The 20,442-nt window shown below is 43.5% G+C and overlaps 1 protein-coding gene and 1 long non-coding RNA gene across 3 annotated transcripts in view; one reads left to right on the plus strand and one right to left on the minus strand.

Moving 5' to 3' along the window:
- The window catches only part of LOC144818947 (uncharacterized), an 83,739-nt gene extending 77,524 nt beyond the window's left edge, over positions 1-6,215 (minus strand). Inside the window, exon 1 of the long non-coding RNA XR_013607184.1 lies at positions 6,151-6,215. This is a non-coding gene — a long non-coding RNA (uncharacterized LOC144818947). The remainder of the gene's footprint in view (positions 1-6,150) is intronic.
- Positions 1-20,442, plus strand: part of INPP4B (inositol polyphosphate-4-phosphatase type II B) — a 1,970,577-nt gene that overhangs the window by 536,111 nt on the left and 1,414,024 nt on the right. Inside the window, exons 1-2 of one of the 2 annotated variants that reach the window (XM_078676856.1) lie at positions 6,187-6,386; positions 7,489-7,600. In XM_078676856.1, the coding sequence (XP_078532982.1) occupies positions 7,541-7,600 (60 nt within the window). In that variant the 5' untranslated portion in view covers positions 6,187-6,386; positions 7,489-7,540. Of the gene's footprint in view, positions 1-6,186; positions 6,387-7,488; positions 7,601-20,442 lie in introns of those variants that run through there. The other variant, XM_078676858.1, reaches the window with a different exon arrangement.

The following is a 20,442-nucleotide window of genomic DNA, read 5'->3' on the forward strand; positions in this document are numbered from 1 at the left end:
TATTAGAGTAACACTCATCTGTCCACATGAAATTAATTTGCCACAATCTAAACATGTCATTTTAATCTTTCCAAAGTTCTTCTAAAAATTTGGGACCGTTTCCCTTGCCTCTGAAGCTCTCAGTGCCACTTCTTTGATGAATGTACTAGCAGGTCAGGGGTTCTCCTCCAAATCTCTCTTTTATGCAGCACTATAATTAATTGGTGCCACCTCTCCATATGACGATGCATGGTATAGTTACCACAACTATATTTTTTTTCGGTTCCTCTGGAGAGTTCATCGTGGCAGATGAAGCGTGTAACGTACCGGGCATTTACCTTTTTTTGCATGTACAGGAAAGGGAAAAAAAATCGAGCGTCCGAGTTCTAAGGTGTCCCAGGGCCATTTTGGTGGACCAGGCCCAAATCCAAAGAACAGCCATCTCACAGGCTAATGGGGCGACCCACGCCGAGTTTCAGCATTGTAGTATGACCACACAAGTACAGCAACTTGCTAGACATCACCTCGGTGCCATCCGGATCTCGGCGCCCCACTGCAGATGAAGTGCCTCTCAACTATGAAACCACCACGGTGACATCCGGATCTTGGCGCGTTGTGCTGCCTTCGGCCTATTCGCACATCGGTCCGCTACTGACGCCATCTCACAGGCTAATGGGGCGACCCACGCCGAGTTTCAGCATTGTAGGATGACCACACCAGTACAGCAACTTGCTAGACATCACCTCGGTGCCATCCGGATCTCGGCGCCCCACTGCAGATGAAGTGCCTCTCAACTATGAAACCACCACGGTGACATCCGGATCTTGGCGCGTTGTGCTGCCTTCGGCCTATTCGCACATCGGTCCGCTACTGACGCCATCTCACAGGCTAATGGGGCGACCCACGCCGAGTTTCAGCATTGTAGGATGACCACACCAGTACAGCAACTTGCTAGACATCACCTCAGTGCCATCCGAATCTTGGCATCTCAACGCCTAGTGGTATCTTCCATACAAAAAATATTGTTACGCTGCCTTTGGCCCCATTCGCACATCAGTCCGCAACTTAGACACCACCTCGGTGCCATCCGGATCTTGGAATGTCAGCACCTTTTGGTGTCTTCTCGTCAGAAAATATTGTTGCGCTGCCTTTGGCCCCATTCGCACATCAGTCCGCTACTGACGCCATCTCACAGGCTAATGGGGCGCCCCACGCCGACTTTCAGCATTGTAGAATAACCACACCAGTACAGCAACTTGCTAGACATCACCTCGGTGCCATCCGGATCTCGGCGCCCCACTGCAGATGAAGTGCCTCTCAACTATGAAACCACCACGGTGACATCCGGATCTTGGCGCGTTGTGCTGCCTTCGGCCTATTCGCACATCGGTCCGCTACTGACGCCATCTCACAGGCTAATGGGGCGACCCACGCCGAGTTTCAGCATTGTAGGATGACCACACCAACTTGCTAGACATCACCTCAGTGCCATCCGAATCTTGGCATCTCAACGCCTAGTGGTATCTTCCATACAAAAAATATTGTTACGCTGCCTTTGGCCCCATTCGCACATCAGTCCGCAACTTAGACATCACCTCGGTGCCATCCAGATCTTGGCATCTCAGCGCCTTGTGGTGTCAGTCAGAAAATATTGTTGTGCTGCCTTCGGCCTATTCGCACATCGGTCCGCTACTGACGCCATCTCACAGGCCAACGGGGCGCCCCACGCCGACTTTCAGCATTGTAGGATGGCCACACCAGTGCGGCAACTTGCTACACACCACCTCGGTGCCATCCGGATCTTGGCATCTCAGCGCCTTGTGGTGTCTTCTACTCCGGAAATATAGTAGAAAATATTGTTGCGCTGCCTTTGGCCCCATTCACACATCAGTCCGCTACTGACACCATCTCACAGGCCAACGGGGCGCCCCACGCCGACTTTCAACATTGTAGGATGGCCACAGAAGTGCGACAACTTACTAGACACCACCTCGGTGCCATCCGGATCTTGGCGCGTTGTGCTGCCTTCGGCCTATTCGCACATCGGTCCGCTACTGACGCAAACTCACAGGCCAACGGGGCGCCCAACGCCGACTTTCAGCATTGTAGGATGGCCACACCAGTGCGGCAACTTGCTACACACCACCTCGGTGCCATCCGGATCTTGGCGCGTAGTGAAGCTGCAGCAGCTGCAAATAAGCTTCAGACAGTGTTACAACCGCTGCTCAGAACTCTCAACTATGACACCACCTCGGTGCCATCCGGATCTTGGCGCGTTGTATTGCCTTCGGCCTATTCGCACATCGGTCCGCTACTGACGCCGCCTCACGTGCCAACGTATTTTCTCCGCATTTTATACCCTATGCCGCATAACAGGTCATGTGACTTGTTTATAAAACTTTTCATTGGTTCATTTTACTTTTGGTTTCCTAATGATGGAAGGCTTGATCATATGACCTAAAAACAACACTTTTCATTGGATGAAAACTTTTTTTTTCCCCCAAACGATGAAAGCCCCACCTTGTTTCTGGATGTTTCAGACTAAACTGGCGTCACCATGAGAGCACCACCATCTCGTAGCTCCGTCGTGGTCATTCCGCGAGCAATCATGGCAGCCGCTCCCCACCAGAAGCCTGCAGGAGTCGGGCCCCCAAAACTTTTGATGAATTCTCAAGGCGGAGGGGACGCTTTCGAGAATGGGGTCCAAGACCTAGCAGACAAGCGTCCGATTTCCAAGGTGTCCCAGGGCCATTTCAGTGGACCACGCCCAAAAAGGAAAGAGCCTGCCGCCATTTTGAGAGTCCTGTGGCAGCCGCCTATCGCTGCACCGCAAGAGTGGGCGCAACTCAGCTGAATGGCGGATTTTGACACAGTGGACCAAAAGCGGACGGAATGGCAACTGAAACGGTAAAGGGGCGCCCCACTAAAACAGATGAGACTCCACCTGGAGAGGCCCGTTCACGCCGCCTCCCCCGGGGCGCTCCACGCCGTTATTCGGAGCAGCATTGTAGGATACCAAAACCAGTGCGGCAACTTACTGGACATCACCTTGGTGCCATCGTTCTGCTGCCTTGGAACTATTCGCACAACAGTTTGCTACTGATGACCCACCCCCCGCGACGCCCCACGCCGTTATTTGCTGGGTGGCAACTTACTAGACATCACTTTCGTGTCATCTAGATTTCGGCGCGTTCTGCTGCCTTGGAACTATTCGCACAACAGTTTGCTACTGATCACCCACCCCCCGCGACGCCCCACGCCGGAAATCTGGACGTTGTGCTGCGTTGGGACTATTCGCACAGCCGACCGCTACATCGTTGTTTTTCTCTAAAAATGTTTATATGTTATTACTATTTTTGTTTTCTTGTATATATTTATAAATTATTAAAGTTTTATAATCTTACTACTTTGTCGGAGTGCTATATATTTTTAATGTGACACATAATTGTAAAAACTTTGATGTACAAAGAGTCATCCCTGGAATCTTCCGCTTCACGCTCGGTCCCCTCCCCAATCACAATACAGGATGGTTTTCAGATAATAGCAACGCTTCTGCTGTGACGGATCTCATCGAGTGTGGGCCTTGATCTACTATAACTCCTTTGAAGAGGGGTGATTCTTTACAGCTGTGGCCATAAACTACATCTGCAGGGCTAGCTGATAGCCTAGGACCGGCCTGGACAATCGGACACAGAGGAAAAGGAGTGTCAGAGGGTGCGGTAGTGAATAGGGCGAAAGGGAGGTGTCGGGCGGGCACAGGGTGTGATTCTCAGGGAAGAGCAGCGCAGATGGGGGGAGGTTTATTACCCATGCATAAGACAGAGAGCGGGGGTGACCACTGCCTGGGTGAGATGCTTGCGAGGGTGGGGAGCCATGCTAAGGATCGACAGCGTGCACAGAGTGGGTCTGGTCAAGGCATCTAAAATGGCTGCCGTGCACGACAAAAGTGTGGCATTTGAAAAAAGACAAGATGGCGCACACAATGTTTTTCAACAATTCCTGATTTCCTTCGAATCGAACGTTAACAGACGTTGGGGCATATTACCAAAGTTAAGCGATATTTATCCCTAACGATGCATTGCAAAGATTTTTTTACCGTCAGAAATTATCGCAGATAAACCTTGCTATTATCAAGGTTTATCGCAAATACGATAAAAAACGAGCGCAATGCATTAATATCGCTGAAAACTCCGCGATATTCATGCATTACCGAGCTAATGCTCTTAGCCATGTTATCCACCTCCCATTGGATAACATGGCTAAGAACTGCTCAGGGCAGCTGTTACTTTTTGGAGATATTCGCGCTTATCTCGAATATTTCCAAAAGTTGATAATAGGAGATAGCGATGTTAGCGACTGTTTCCAGTCGCTAACATCTTGGCATGCCCACTTTGCATGTCATTAGTGATAAATATCACTCACATGCAAAGTGGGACCCAAGATGGTCGCTATCTCCTACTAGCCGTCGCTAACTGGTGTTAGCAACACCTAGGTAATACAGATATAATTTTATCTCCGCGAAGCGGAGCGCTGTTACAGATATATATCTTGTTTTTGAACGTTAATTTCTCAAAATGCACTGAAGCACATATATTGAGACATAGCAAAGGCACATCGGGCTACCAGTCCCTAATATTTTACCAAGTTTCGTGCAAATCCATTCAGCCGTTCGATTATTATTATTATTTTTTTTTTTTGCCCCGCGGGGCCCTTTTAAAACCTCCACATCAAACCTAGGGGGTCAGCGAGGATCTACTATGCCCCCTTATGGTCATTTGCCCCTTCGCTTTGGCCTCCTCTTGTCTCTCGATCCTACCGAGAGACAAGATGGCGGCCGCTACGTACTGTTTGGAATGTTTACAGACACCGGAGAGCCAATCAGCTTCGCTTCGCAAAGCTCCGTAACGCGAAAAGTACGCGAAGCGGTGCGCTGTTACAGATATATATCTTTTTTTGAACGTTAATTTCTCAAAATCCACTGAAGCACATATATTGAGACCTAGCAAAGGCACATCGGGCTACCAGTCCCTACAATTTTGCCAAGTTTCGTGCAAATCCATTCAGCCGTTCGATTATTATTATTATTTATTTTTTTTGCCCGGCGGGGCCCTTTTAAAACCTCCACATCAAACCTAGGGGGTCAGCGAGGATCTACTATGCCCCCTTATGGTCATTTGCCCCTTCGCTTTGGCCTCCTCTTGTCTCTCGATCCTACCGAGAGACAAGATGGCGGCCGCTACGGACTGTTTGGAATGTTGACAGACGCCAGAGAACCAATCAGCTTCGCTTCACAAAGCTCCGTTGCGCGAAAAGTACGCGTCCTGGGCCGCTGCCCGGTCCGCTGTTACAGATATATATCTTTTTTTAAACGTTAATTTCTCAAAATCCACTGGAGCACATATATTGAGACCTACAAAAGGCACATCGGGCTACCAGTCCCTACAATTTTGCCAAGTTTCGTGCAAATCCATTCAGCCGTTCGGGCTAAAAGTGAGGCCAACCGCCCTATGGAAATTAACATGGGAAAAACGCGTTTTGGGACCCCCCTTTTTTCTCGGCCCCCCCTTGACGAACCCCCCCCAAATTTTCAAAGGCTGCTCAGAAACAAAATGTGCCATTTTCCTGAAAATTTCAGCCAATTCCGTCCACAAACGGCAAAGTTATTAGACATAGAATTTTCAAAAATCCCATAGAGAAAAAATCCTAACTATATATACCTACTGGCGACCGCCAGTAGGTAATATATATATATATATATATATATATATATACATATGGTGAGGAAGGGGAAGAAAGGGTGGGAAAACATTTTCATAGCAGCTATGAAAAGTGTAGCCAAGATGTTAATATTGCATTATGTTATCCTTACAACCGTAAGTCAAACGCAGGGCCGAGAAAAATAATGCAAGTTAGCTTTTTCGAGATTACAATTCATTTACATCGGTTTCTTTGTCAAGGGGTATGCTCAACAAGCCTTGATATGAAAGTTATTTTTTTAATAAGCCTAATAAGTATAAGTTACTCCCGTTAGAAGGTCGTAATTTACACCTGTTTTGGTGACAGAAATATAGGTTACACTATACAGCCTGTACTAGACTCTGTGTTCCAGCTGTTCATATGGTAATGCAAAGTAAACGAAAGATAATTTATAGCTTTTCCTCGGCCGCTCACCTGCTCAGTATATTGGCGCCGCCTTCTAAACCGCAAAGGAGTGCCTTTCTGGTTGGACATTTGCCACACCAGTTGGGAGCTTCTGGGAAGGAAGGGGACGGTCCAGGAAGTAGGGGTGTTTGAATTTCTTTTCGCCGGATCTGCATTTTCATTCCAAGCCCTCTGTATTTCCAACATCAGAATTCTGGCCAAGGCTGCCACCGTGAGACCGCAGGGCAGCCAACTGTGAATTTAAAGTAAGTTTTCAGGTTATGAAACTTTTTCATTGCTGCCGGGTGTAAAGGTCGTGCATTAGTAAAAGCAGCTGCCTAGTGCACACATTTTGAGAAAGAAGGCGTGTGCTATTTATGGAACAGCAGCATTCTGCTTACCTGGGGCAGTGCTCATCCATTCCCAGACTATCTGCAGGGTTTCGTACATTATTTCGGATGACTTCAGGCTACATTAGCACGATGCCTTTTATGTCTGATAGTCAGCAGTAGCTGCGAGGTTTTGCAGAAATGGGTTTGTTTGCTTGTTTAGCAATGACTAATGGGACTGTAAAATAAATAGGGCATTGACTGCGCTCTGAGGGGAGTGTTTTACAAACCTGGGCGCATAACACATATCTCGCAGGATCCTTTGATTCTTCATCTAGAAGGTATGTACTTTGGGCTGCATCTTTTAAAAGACATATTTGCTTACCTTGACACGTGTTCACGTGTTTGCATATGCTGTCTTTTTAGTTTCTGTAGTAAAAACGATGTTATGATGCTTGGGTGCGGACTGGTTTACTTTGCGCATGCTGGTATCACGTTTTTCTCTGCTTGGATGTACCGCTCTAAAAGAGCCATTAATAGTACTGAATAGAGAACTGACATGGTTTAAACGACTGTTATTGTACAGCTAATATATGTCTCCTGAGCTCAGCTGAGAAGTGTCTCGCTCGGTGCATCTTGCTGTGCCGGTATTCCCTACCGACGTTCACTCCATCCTCACGATGGATGTAGGTCGATAGAGATTCCATGTTCAGACCTTGCACACTCGCCTAGCTCCACATGGCACACCAACATCTATTTTTGCGATTATTAAAAGGCTCAGTATGCTCTGGATATTTAACTCATTTATTGTGTGTTGGTTTTTAGCATTGATTGATTGTGGCTGCATGTATTGTTGTTAAATGTATAATTAATTTGAACAGAAATGTATGTTCTTACAGTCAGGGTGTTGCTTTTGCACCACAGTTTCCTAAAGACTAAGATGTACTATGAATAACAAACGAGATATCTTTATTTGAAGTTTTTATTTACAGATTGGTGGCAAAACAAATAAAACATTTTTTTTCTTTTGTGAATCCAGAACTCTAAATGGTGGAAAGTCAGTTGGCAGCATCGAGGTCAGCCTTGTGAAGATGGGAGAGGCGGAAGATGGAGACACTTGCCACATAACAGCAGACATTGAAGGGCAAAAGGTGGGAACCTCTAACACAACTTTCGTTAGAAAATGTGTGTGTTACCAGTTGTCATTTCTTTTAGCACCACGGCGATGTCTACAGTCTCATTATTTAGAAAACAATGTGAGAAATCATCTTTGCAAAATAGTATGCATGGTCGTGCTTTTGCAGAGTACCTTTGTGTATGTATTGGTATGCACGTGCATATGTAAAAGTATTGACTGTGAGTCCCTTTCTATAGGTGTAATTGGTATGTGTATTTGAGTTGATATTTCAGTGAAGCACATTTAGGTATTGGTTTTAGTACTTGTACTGTCTGACTAGAGTATTTGTGTCTGACATTACTGTATGTCAACGGGTAAGAAGTCCTTTTGAGACTGTGATGTAATGGATCTGTGGGATGCCTATTTGAGGTAGACTTGTATCTTCAAGGCGTCTGAGTATGTGAGATAGTGTTAAATGGGGCTATTGTTTGTGTATGCTGAAAAAGAAAAGGAGTGTGCATGGGAGGTGCTACATATATATATATATATTCACTGAAAAAAACCATAGGTTATAGACCATATATAGTTAGGAATTTGCATTTACAAAACCTTGAAAATTCACTGAAAAAACCATAGGTTAGAGACCATATATAGTTAGCTGGACATTTTATTGACATAAAACCAATGAAATTCCATATATAGTTAGTTGCACTAACTATATATCGCGCACCCGCAATCCACTGCTGATGATGTCACATATTACATCATTCATGACATGGTCAGTGACATCACTGATGACATCACTGATGACATCTCAAATGACATCACTGATGACATCACTGATGACATCTCAAATGCGTACCGGGAAGCGCCTCTACCGGGAAAAATCGCGGGGGACTTTAATATCCCCCTCATCAATCCTAGGTGGTCAGGAGGGGTTTACCTTGCCCCCTTACCTTCATTTCCCCCTTCTTTTTTCACCACATCTTGTCTCTCGAACCTACCGAGAGACAAGATGGCGGCCGCTCCGGACTGTTTACAATGTTGACAGCTACGCTGCCGGTTAGCTGCCCGGTTAGCTGGCCGGTGAGCTGCCCGGTAAGCTGCCCGGTTCACGTACCGGGACGCGCCTCTACGGCGTAAAATCGCAAAAAAAAAAATTATTTTTTGCCCCGCGGGGCACTTTAATATCCCCCTCATCAATCCTAGGGGGTCAGGAGTGGTCTACCTTGCCCCCTTTCCTTCATTTCCCCCTTCGTTTTTCACCACATCTTGTCTCTCGATCGTACCGAGAGACAAGATGGCGGCCGCTCCGGACTGTTTAGAATGTTGACAGACAGCGGAGAGCCAATCAGCTTCGCTTCGCGAAGTTCCGTTACGCATCAGGTACGCGAACCGGGGCGCTAACCGGAGCGCTGTCACAGATATATATATTTTTTTAAACGTTAATTTCTCAAAATCCACTGGAGCACATATATTGAGACATAGCAAAGGCACGTCGGGCAAACCATATCTACAATTTTGCCAAGTTTCATGTAAATCTATTCAGCCGTTCGAGCTAAAAGTGAGTCCAACCGCCCTATGGAAAAATGAATGGGAAAAACGCGTTTTGGGACCCCCCTTTTTTCTCGGCCCCCCCTTGGCGAAACCCCCCCAAATTTTCAGGGGCTGCTCAGAAACAAAATGTGCCATTTTCCTGAAAATTTCAGCCAATTCCGTCCACAAACGCCAAAGTTATTAGACATAGAATTTTCAGAAACCCCATAGAGAAAAAATCCTAACTATATATACCCACTGGCTATCGCCAGTAGGTAATATACATATATAAACATATATAATCTGCATATCTATATAAATATAAATGCATGCATACATATACATATATGCATACATATGCATGTTATTTACATGAAAGTTTTAAAAACACTAATAAAAGCAAAGCTAAAAAGCCACCTCATTACAAACAGAATGGCTTTAACTTAAACGAGGGCGAGATCTATTGCATTTTCAATGCTTGTTTACTTTGGTTCTATCAAGAAGGCATTCAGATGTGTCACACATTTGCCATAAATTCTGAATGTTAGCACTCTAGTTGCTCATTAGATCACTGTAGTAAAGCTAGTGCTCACCAGGGAAGTCTGCTGCTAATCATGGTTTGCAGCCATTTTCCCGCATTTTTTATCCCGCAGACTTTCAGTCCGCATACCATTATCCCGCAAGGTCATTGACCTCGCATACCATTATCCCGCATTTTTTTAAAACGCATGTGCATTTATCGCGCATGCCTTTACAAAGAATTACGTTTTAAAGGCATGTATGGTAAATGCATTTGCGATGTGAAAACCACGATGACGAGAGAGGTAAGTGGGTTTGTGTTAATTTTTTCGTGGGTTAGTGATTGTGTAGTGTAGTGTAGTGTTGTGTAGTGTAGTGTTGTGTTAGTGTAGTGTAGAGTTGTGGTGGTTGTTTAGTGTAGGGTCATGCTGGGGGTAGTGTTTTAGGGTTTAGGGTTGTGTTGTAGTGTTTGCGTAGTGTAGGGTCATGCTGGGGGTAGTGTTTTAGGGTTTAGGGTAGTGTTGTAGTGTTTGCGTAGTGTAGGGTCATGCTGGGGGTAGTGTTTTAGGGTTAAGGGTTGTGTTGTAGTGTTTGCGTAGTGTAGGGTCATGCTGGGGCTAGTGTTTTAGGGTTTAGGGTAGTGTTGTAGTGTTTGCGTAGTGTAGGGTCATGCTGGGCGTAGTGTTTTAGGGTTTAGGATAGTGTTGTAGTGTTTGCGTAGTGTAGGGTCATGCTGGGGGCAGTGTTTTAGGGTTTTGGGTAGTGTTGTAGTGTTTGCGTAGTGTATGGTCATGCTGGGGTGTAGTGTTTTAGGGTTTAGGGTAGTGTTGTAGTGTTTGCGTAGTGTAGGGTCATGCTGGGGGTAGTGTTTTAGGGTTTTGGGTAGTGTTGTAGTGTTTGCGTAGTGTAGGGTCATGCTGGGGGTAGTGTTTTAGGGTTTTGGGTAGTGTTGTAGTGTTTGCGTAGTGTAGGGTCATGCTGGGGTGTAGTGTTTTAGGGTTTTGGGTAGTGTTGTAGTGTTTGCGTAGTGTAGGGTCATGCTGGGGTGTAGTGTTTTAGGGTTTTGGGTAGTGTTGTAGTGTTTGCGTAGTGTAGGGTCATGCTGGGGGTAGTGTTTTAGGGTTTTGGGTAGTGTTGTAGTGTTTGCGTAGTGTAGGGTCATGCTGGGGGTAGTGTTTTAGGGTTTTGGGTAGTGTTGTAGTGTTTGCGTAGTGTAGGGTCATGCTGGGGGGTAGTGTTTTAGGGTTTTGGGTAGTGTTGTAGTGTTTGCGTAGTGTAGGGTCATGCTGGGGGTAGTGTTTTAGGGTTTAGGGTAGTGTTGTAGTGTTTGCGTAGTGTAGGGTCATGCTGGGGGTAGTGTTTTAGGGTTTAGGGTAGTGTTGTAGTGTTTGCGTAGTGTAGGGTCATGCTGGGGGTAGTGTTTTAGGGTTTAGGGTAGTGTTGTAGTGTTTGCGTAGTGTAGGGTCATGCTGGGGTGTAGTGTTTTAGGGTTTTGGGTAGTGTTGTAGTGTTTGCGTAGTGTAGGGTCATGCTGGGGGTAGTGTTTTAGGGTTTAGGGTAGTGTTGTAGTGTTTGCGTAGTGTAAGGTCATGCTGGGGTGTAGTGTTTTAGGGTTTTGGGTAGTGTTGTAGTGTTTGCGTAGTGTAGGGTCATGCTGGGGGTAGTGTTTTAGGGTTTAGGGTAGTGTTGTAGTGTTTGGGTAGTGTAGGGTCATGCTGGGGGTAGTGTTTTAGGGTTTAGGGTTGTGTTGTAGTGTTTGCGTAGTGTAGGGTCATGCTGGGGGTAGTGTTTTAGGGTTTAGGGTTGTGTTGTAGTGTTTGCGTAGTGTAGGGTCATGCTGGGGGTAGTGTTTTAGGGTTTAGGGTAGTGTTGTAGTGTTTGCGTAGTGTAGGGTCATGCTGGGGTGTAGTGTTTTAGGGTTTTGGGTAGTGTTGTACTGTTTGCGTAGTGTAGGGTCATGCTGGGGGTAGTGTTTTAGGGTTTAGGGTAGTGTTGTAGTGTTTGTGTAGTGTAGGGTCATGCTGGGGGTAGTGTTTTAGGGTTTAGGGTAGTGTTGTACTGTTTGTGTAGTGTAGGGTCATGCTGGGGGTAGTGTTTTAGGGTTTAGGGTAGTTTAGTTGTTTAGTGTATGCTAAAGGCATATTCGTTCTAAAAGTTTTCGTTATTTTAATTTGCGGCCTAATAGTACATGCAGGATTTTTTTTGCGGACTGATGGTATGCGGGATTTCGTCATATATTCGCTAATCATACTTTCTATGGCAAAATGAACCCCCTCATTTTGTTCCTTTTTAAATTAAATGTTTTAAGAGTTACCACTTTATTCCAATCAAGATGGCTTCAGGTGTGCCATACCTTTGTAATAAGTAGGACTGTTAGCACTCTAGTTGTTCTTTAGAACACTCTGGGACATTCTGTCATTGGGCTATAGTTGGGCTACATCTGGCTGATATTTGGGCTACATTTGTTTTTTTTTTGTCTCTGGTGGCCATCTTTGGGCTACATTGGGCTACATTGGGCTACATTGGGCTACATTTGGGCTCCAACATATATATAGCCCAATGTAGCCCAATATATATTTTTCAAAGTTAATTTTCGTAAACACCACTGGAGCCTATATCTTGAGACATAGCAAAGGCACATCGGGCTACCAGTCCCTACAATTTTGCCAAGTTTGGTGTAAATCCATTCAGCCGTTCAGGCTAAAAGTGAGGCCAACCGCCCTATGGAAAATTGCATGGGAAAAACACGTTTTGGGACCCCCCTTTTTTCTCGGCCCCCCCTTGACGAAACCCCCCCAAATTTTCAGGGGCTGCTCAGAAACAAAATGTTCCATTTTCCTGAAAATTTCAGCCAATTCCGTCCACAAACGCCAAAGTTATTAGACATAGAATTTTCAAAAATCCCATAGGAAAAAAATCCTAACTATATATACCTACTGGCTATCGCCAGTAGGTAATATATATATATATATGTGTGTGTGTGTGTGTGCGCGTGTGTGTGTGTGTGGCTAGGTATATATACTATTATTCTTTTTTTTGTTAAATCTTCAGAGAACAAATGAAGGGGCTCCCTTATGAATCACTTTGAAAATGTGTTTTTTTTTATAACAAGTAACAATCTGGCAGCCATTGGCGATGTGATTCTTCTCATTTCAGGCTTTCTGAATATTTGAAAGCCTACGTTGGGGTGAAACATGTCAACAATGGCTGCCATGATGGAATACTGAAAATGAAACACAATTTCTATTTGAACACCTGCTGCCCTCCTTGACAACATGTTCGGTGACCCATTCATTTGATGTGTTCATCGCAAGTTATATCTGTATTTGAAGGCTGATTGGCAAGAATCAGTGCATTGGCATAGGCTAAAACTGGGTATTGCCTTAATGAGGCATATAACACTTAACTTTAGATAAATTGGTGACCCTATCAGCAATATATAAATTAAAAAGAATTTGTGGCCATTAAAGGTATCCATTTTGGGAGCGATCATACTGCTTTGTTAGTTTGAACCGTGAACCAGGTATATTGATGAAGCCTTTGAATTAAAGCAATTAAAATATTGCCAATTCTCACGTCGTGAAGCATCTGCCAAAGTATCTCCCTGGCCACTCTGTCAACAGCAGCAGCTAATCTACAGATCAGCCTTGTAACTGATTGTTTTCCTTTAATGCAGCGGATATTGCCATGATTTACAAAGCCATGACATTATCATTTGTTAATGCACCTTTTCTGTATCCAGTTTGATTAAAGGGAATCAAACTATGCACGCGGATAAGATGTTCTAATTCCTTCAGGATCACGTTTGTAAAAACATGCTCAATGCATCTAGTGGCGCTTTGAGTCTGTAATGACCCGGAAGGCTTCTATCGACTCTTTTCATGGACCAAAATTAGGATACTTCCCATTCAAGATGGAGTTAGTATCATTTTAGGTGATGTGATGTGAGTTATGGTGGCCCTCTCCGCCATCATCATTGGTGGTAAATAGCTTATTGCGCTCTACTCAATTGCATATCTGGTTTATGTCATGCCCTTCTTTCATGTGTTCATGTTTATTGAAACATGTATTTAGCAGACCAACAGCAGAGTCTCATTGTATGGGCTCATAGTGTGATTAACCCCCATACAGGAGCACGATGATCCAAAAGGTCCAGAATATGGACCTCTATTAAGGTCATAATATGGTATTTGACATTTGCACTGTAGTAATCAAAGTCTAAATCTGTGTTTATTTTACCACTTTTATTGTAATGGGTAACTGTGCAATGTTGTGTCTAGGGGTTCATAGAATGCCAAGTGGTTTGTAAATGTCACCAGAACCCTCAGATGGCAATACAATATCATACATGTTGGTTTTGGTGTAGTTACCTTAAAAACTGTGTTCTCTTCAAAGTTCAGCTCACAGTAGGCAGCTGCTAGGATTTTGAGTGTTTGTTTTGTTTAACTCTGGTGAATAAATTATTGATAAAACAATGGCGAAGACAGGTGATGAATGAATGAATCTTTATTGTTTAAGTTAATTAAAGCCATAACAATTCCAATAAAATGAAACAATCTGCAGAGGAACATATACTGTACATATTAAAACCATTAATTACCATTCATAAAGTTTACAGCTTTTGATGACATCATATCAAGAAGACAGTATAAGCACCAATGTATATACATGTTAGACATATTAGTTGTCCGCTGAAAAAAACAGTTCTAATTAGATAAAACAATTATTCAACAATGTATCAAAGGTTTCATCTCTTTAGTAAAATACCATGTAAAATACCAGTTCAAATACATTTTTCATATATAAGAAAAAGCTTTACCAATCTACATGCTGGATTTTTGTGAGTCTGTGATTGCAGCATTTACCACAGCATAACAGATGTATTCATATACCACATAATTGTTGTAATATGCAGATTTCAATGATGCTCCTAGCATTTTGTTTTTGTGGAGTTTTATATAGCGCAAACTGGCTTTTTGTTTTTGTGGAGTTTTATATAGCGCGAACTAGACCCAAAGGTATCAGAGCACTTTACGTGAGTACCAGTTACCTTACAGACGCACACATTTGTTAGGCACGGGGATATTAGGTAAATAGCCCAGAATCACAGAACTTTGAGCATCCCTGCCGAGACTCGAGCCCTGTTCCCCAGCTCCGAGGTCTACCACCCTAGCCGTTAGGCAACATTCTCTCTCCCAATAATGGCAACAGGAGTTGAATCAAAATAATACTGCTAGAGAATGTCTTTTATTAATATATATGGGGGGGGGGGCTTTGTACAACAAAAACACATTGAGTGCCAGCACACGAGGAGAGCAGTGCAAATAAAATAAAATTGTAGCCTTATTTTGTGGTGCAACTTTTCCCTGTTGCACCCAAAAATAGGAAATAAAAGATTAAAACAGTTGTTGACATGCACATAGCACCAACTCTTATGGGGACACTGGCACAGGGCAATAGATATGAAGATGCATATATTTTTTCCCCTCAATTTTATGTTTCTGTGTGGGCGTGAGTAGGTGTAAATGGTATGGCGGGCATTCTACGATTCCATGTTTTCCTTGTTTGGTGTGGGTAAGGCGTATTACTGTTACAGTGGAAGATTAGCTTAAGGAGCCCTTCTGTTACTGTACTATAAATGTTATAAATGTTCCCATCAAATTACAAGTACTGACAATGTAAAAAGCTTAAGCATCCTGTAAAGCAAAGCCGAATCCTTTTCCACAAATCAAAACTTAAAACATCTGCTCCTCTGCTTAGATGATGCACAATTTACTGTAGTTCACACATTGTCTCTGACCCATTAATGGCAACAGGGAGTTGTCAGGCTCAGAAGAGACATTGATTATTCAATAAATTTCACACTCTGGCGAACATTGCCCTTGAGATCAAAGCTCTTTGTAACATCTTCAGAAGAATAACATAAACACGAGGGAACAAGCCTTACCGAATCCAATAGTTTGTCTCTAGTACAGTAGGTGCTTTCTCAAGCTAAACTAACACAGGGAGTGGGCATAGCAAGAAAAGCATCTTTGCAACCTTCCCTCAAACACAAATCAAGCGCGATTGGGAAGCAGCAGCCCAAGTTTTTTTCGCATAAAGAACTGTCACAACATGGGCAAAGGGTTCTCTCACACGCAGAGCACATTCAGTGTGGAAAACATCGGTGCCCACTTTTTTGCAGTCAATACACCCACACGCCATGAAGTTGAAGTAGCGGCGTGCCCTTACATAAAGCAGGTAGAATACAGGCACTACTGTGGTGTTTTATCTAGGAAACCTGAATCGATATTCCTATTTTATGCCCTTGTCCGGTTATAATCAATACTATCCATACAACGGCATAATAATCATATCCATAATTCAGTCGTAGTACGTGCTGTCACATTAAGCAAGGCTACTTCTCCGGCCCCCTAGTAAGCACACCGAGTTCTCTAAACAAAACCAAGCCTCCAGCAACCTGGGAAATCCCCCTTGCTTTTGTTTTGATTTCGTCCTAGAACTCCTGTAAAGCACTGTAAGAACGGCCAGTTCTTAGTGACATCTTTATTGACGTCTTATGTCCAACCTTACGTCAAACCCAGGCACCTTTCAGGTATAAATATACCAACGTTGCCTTAAGCAAACACACGGTGGTAATTCTGGAGCAGAGCAGCTATCTACGTCCGAAAGCCCAGCTGATGCGAGAGCCCACGGACGATGCCCCTCCTCCTTGACGCGCTGAGAAAGACGCTGTCTTTTCTCCTGCCGAGAAATCCAGCTCCGGCGTTTCCAGCCTACCCTTGCGGGTTGCTGGGATATCGAGTGCTGAGAGAGAGATACCAGACATCCTGCTTTCTATTACCCAGGTACGGAACTGACTAAACCCTTACAGAGAATTCTTGAGTCAGATTCTTGGCAAAACAAACTTAACTTAAACTGCTACTTACTTACTCCTTCCCACGTATTAGGCTTAGGTCAGGTACACCGGGGTAGGCGTATTTAGAAGCACCAGTTGAGTACGATTAGTCAATGTATATATGTATGTATATATTTTATCTAATTTAAAGTATCATATGGCTAAGAAACCATATCAATGCTTTTACAGTATTATTTTATAATCCACCTTTTACTGTACGCACTTTACTTTACCATGAGCATTACAATCGTGGCAATTCATTTCTCTTGTATGAGGAAGAAGACTGCTCAATAAATAACACCTTTTATTGAAAACGCCCGTCTCTCTTTTCTCTGCATTCTGGTGAAACTAAGTAAGCACATCTTGACTGAGTGAAATAGCTGTCTTTTGTTTTCGCACGACTCTAGAGATACACTCTTATTCAGGGAGAGCAAAGTTGTCATGTTTTATGGTTGTCAGAAGCTAATCCCTTCTTGTCTATCCAGGGAGGTTAAACTCCTCCTCGTTTATTTGAGAAAGTTTCTAGTGACCTCTGAGCTAGCTGGCAAACCTTAAGTCTAATATAGTCAGTAGAGACCTAGATAACCTCAGTCCTACGTCTACACTGCTGAATATATTATTCCAATGCGCAGAGCCTATTGGGAATATAGGAACTACACTACATGGCGCCCAACGTTTGGTAAGGCGATAAATCTAACGCAAGACGTTAGAGTAACTCAGTCGTGCTTTTTCACACAGACCCTTTTTCCCGTAAATACTCCAAAAGACGTCTGGAGTGGGTAAAAGGTAAAAATCCGCCGGAACTTAGTAGGAAGAGATTTCTATGTATAGTTTTTGGTCTAGTCAACGTTGAAGGATACAGTGTTCCAAAAATATTGTGCACCTAATCTTTGTTTCCTTGAAACTTGATCTGCAACAAAAACCTTTCTGTCAGTAAAATGGCAGAAAGTGAAGAAGAAAGGGAGTCAGCTTGAATAGCAGCTCAGCTCCTAGAGGATGACACTAGTCTCCTACAGACCAACCCGAATGCTATACTCATTCCGGTCAACATAAGAAAAACTATAACTCTTAAACTTATTGAGAATGGACTAACATCGAGAGGTGGTATAGTCGTATTCGTAATTGAAGCACATGAATATCGGCAGACAGAGGTATTCTATTCATGGATAAACTTTCCAGCAGCAAACGCCGTCACACACGAATTCCACTATTACAAAATAGAGGAACCACCGGATGAATACACTCCTTTCGAGGAGGTGGAAATCCCATTAAAATACCAAGAGCACCTGCTCTGGTTTAAAGGCGCCCTAAAACATAATCACATCACCAGGCTCGGTCCACTAGGTAGACCAGGAGCAACTTGGCCGGTTCTAGCCAGTTACACACCACATCCAGACATTGAAAAAATGTCAATACCAGAACTTTTAGCACAGCTAAAACAACTGATTAAAATTCATAGACAATTAGTCCAATATGTAATGCGGACTACAACAGTCCAACCAGCTATTAACATTCCACAGCTGACCCCTCATCAGGGGAATACAAATAAAATAACACCACAGAACATACAATCATGTCTGGGTAAAGTACCCATAAAACGGGAACAAATTCCATTCTGGTTAGCACAAAAAAATCACTCAAATACAGGCGGTATTTCCGGATACTACCCCTACTGAGAAACACAGAATCCTGACTATCTGCCTTCCAATGGGGATCGCACCACATGTGGAGGACTGTGACACTTGGGGCACAGTCTTTGCTTCCATTTACACAAAAACACATGGTGTTCCGTCCATGGCGGTAATACCCGATGTGCTAAGACAGATTCAAGATGAATACGGTCCAGAACCTGCTTTAACTCTGGGTATGAAATTACTAAAAGACTTCAAGCAGGTCTCGGCTATATTATTAGCCAACATAAAAGGGGAAGCAGCATCTGTGGCGATCCGCCAGAAATTGAAAGAAACAGATATAGCAGAACAACCATTTGAACTTGCCAGAATCATAGAAAAATCCTATGAAGAACTAGGAAGAGATAGTTTGGGTGGGAAACTAGTAAAACCCAAACTAACTGAAAATCCTGAAAAGATATTTATTAAAAATAATCTAAACACTCCAAAAAAGAGCTGGGATGGAAATAAACAATCCACTCCCAAAGAAAAAAGATTCCAGTCCAGAGGTAGGTCTCCTCGGCGGAGAGAAAGATCTCCGGACCAAGGACACAAGTCTCCCCAGAGGGAGCCCTCTGAGAAAAGATACAACCTTAGAAATAGGGATAATCTAAAGAAACCTGATAGATATCAAGATATTGATACACTTCCCTCTCGATCTTTTCAGACTTCCTCGCAGAAATCGGAAAGAAGAGGACGGTCAGAACAAAGGGAAGAGCACGTCAAGTCCAAAGACAAGGAACCTGCTCATCAAAGTAAAAAATTACAATTTCCAAGAAAGAAGGTAGCCAGCATTAAAATAGTCAAACATGCCGAGGATACTGAGGACACAGCTGAAAAACGGAGAGTGGGCCAGACAGTGCTAGACAGCGCAGCAGAAGTGACCATAGCTCGCAAGATCCTGATGAATCATCTGGAGACAGTGGACACGAATGAATACATTCAAGTGGAAACTGCAGACAGCAGAGTTAGCAAACCTCATAAAATATACGAGATAACATTACGTATAGAGGGAGATAAGACTAGGAAAGTAAGGGGTCTATTTTGGGATAACCTTTCCAAAGGCTATGACATCCTTTTAGCTGAAAAAGACTGGCCACCAGAGTTTGTCAGGGATTGCCCTCATGGCGAAGAAATGATTATGCCTGCCTTCTCAAATCACATTCCAATTCATAAAAAACATACACTTGCAAGAAAGTGGGCAGTAGCCCAAGCTCCTGCATTATATAAAAATCATGTAGGATGGGATGAGGACTCTCCTCCTCACGAAATCCAATTAAAATGTCAACCAACTGCACAAAGACAGTACCCAATTAAGCAAGAAGCTAAAAAACAGGTCAGGGAGATCCTAGATCAACTTGAATACCAGGGGGTGATTGAAACATGCACCTCACAAATGAACAATCCTTTGTTTCCTGTCTCCAAGCCAGACGATTCATATCGTCTAGTTTTGGACTACAGACACCTTAACTCATGTTGCAAGACATTTGCAGTACAAAACTCACACAGTGCAGCACTAATGAATAACATTGTGCGCAAAAAATACAAAACAACATTAGACATCTTTAATGGATTCTTTTGTCAAAACATTGTACCTGAAAGCAGGTATTTGACCGCTTTCTCAATAATGGGCTCGCAGAAAAAATTTCTGTCGACTCCCACAGGGGTTCAAGAATAGCCCAGGATTATTCTCAGCAAGAGTAACAGAGTTACTACAAATGTATGATGATGAGGCATTATCTTATGTCGATGACATCTATCTGACAGATGATGACTTGGATACTCACTTGAAAAGAGTGAACACCATAATACTTGGGTTCGCAGCAGAGGGTTTCAAATTCAACTTTAAAAAGTCACGAATTGCCCATCTGACTGTCCTGTTTTTAGGATATGAATTATCAAGTGAAGGCAAGAGCCTAGCAGACAACTTCTTAGAAAAGTGTGCTGTACTCCAAGCACCAAAAACGCTGAGGAACTTACAATCAATACTAGGTTTCCTGAATTTCGGAAGAACTTACATTCTAAATTATGCAGAGAGGGTTAAACCTCTCTATGAATTAATAAAACCTGATTTTAAACCAATCAATTGGACTCAAAAACATACAGAAATTTTGAGCTCATTGCAAACAGACATGTTAGCAAAAACAAAATTGCAAACTCGCGATAATACACGCAACCTTGTAATCCGAGTCATCCGAGGAAGATGTGGATTCACGCACCTGACCTCTAATGAGGGAGAAAAGGTACCAATAG

This window comes from Lissotriton helveticus, chromosome 2_1 (genome assembly GCF_964261635.1).
Source record: "Lissotriton helveticus chromosome 2_1, aLisHel1.1, whole genome shotgun sequence".
NCBI classification, from domain to species: domain Eukaryota; kingdom Metazoa; phylum Chordata; class Amphibia; order Caudata; family Salamandridae; genus Lissotriton; species Lissotriton helveticus.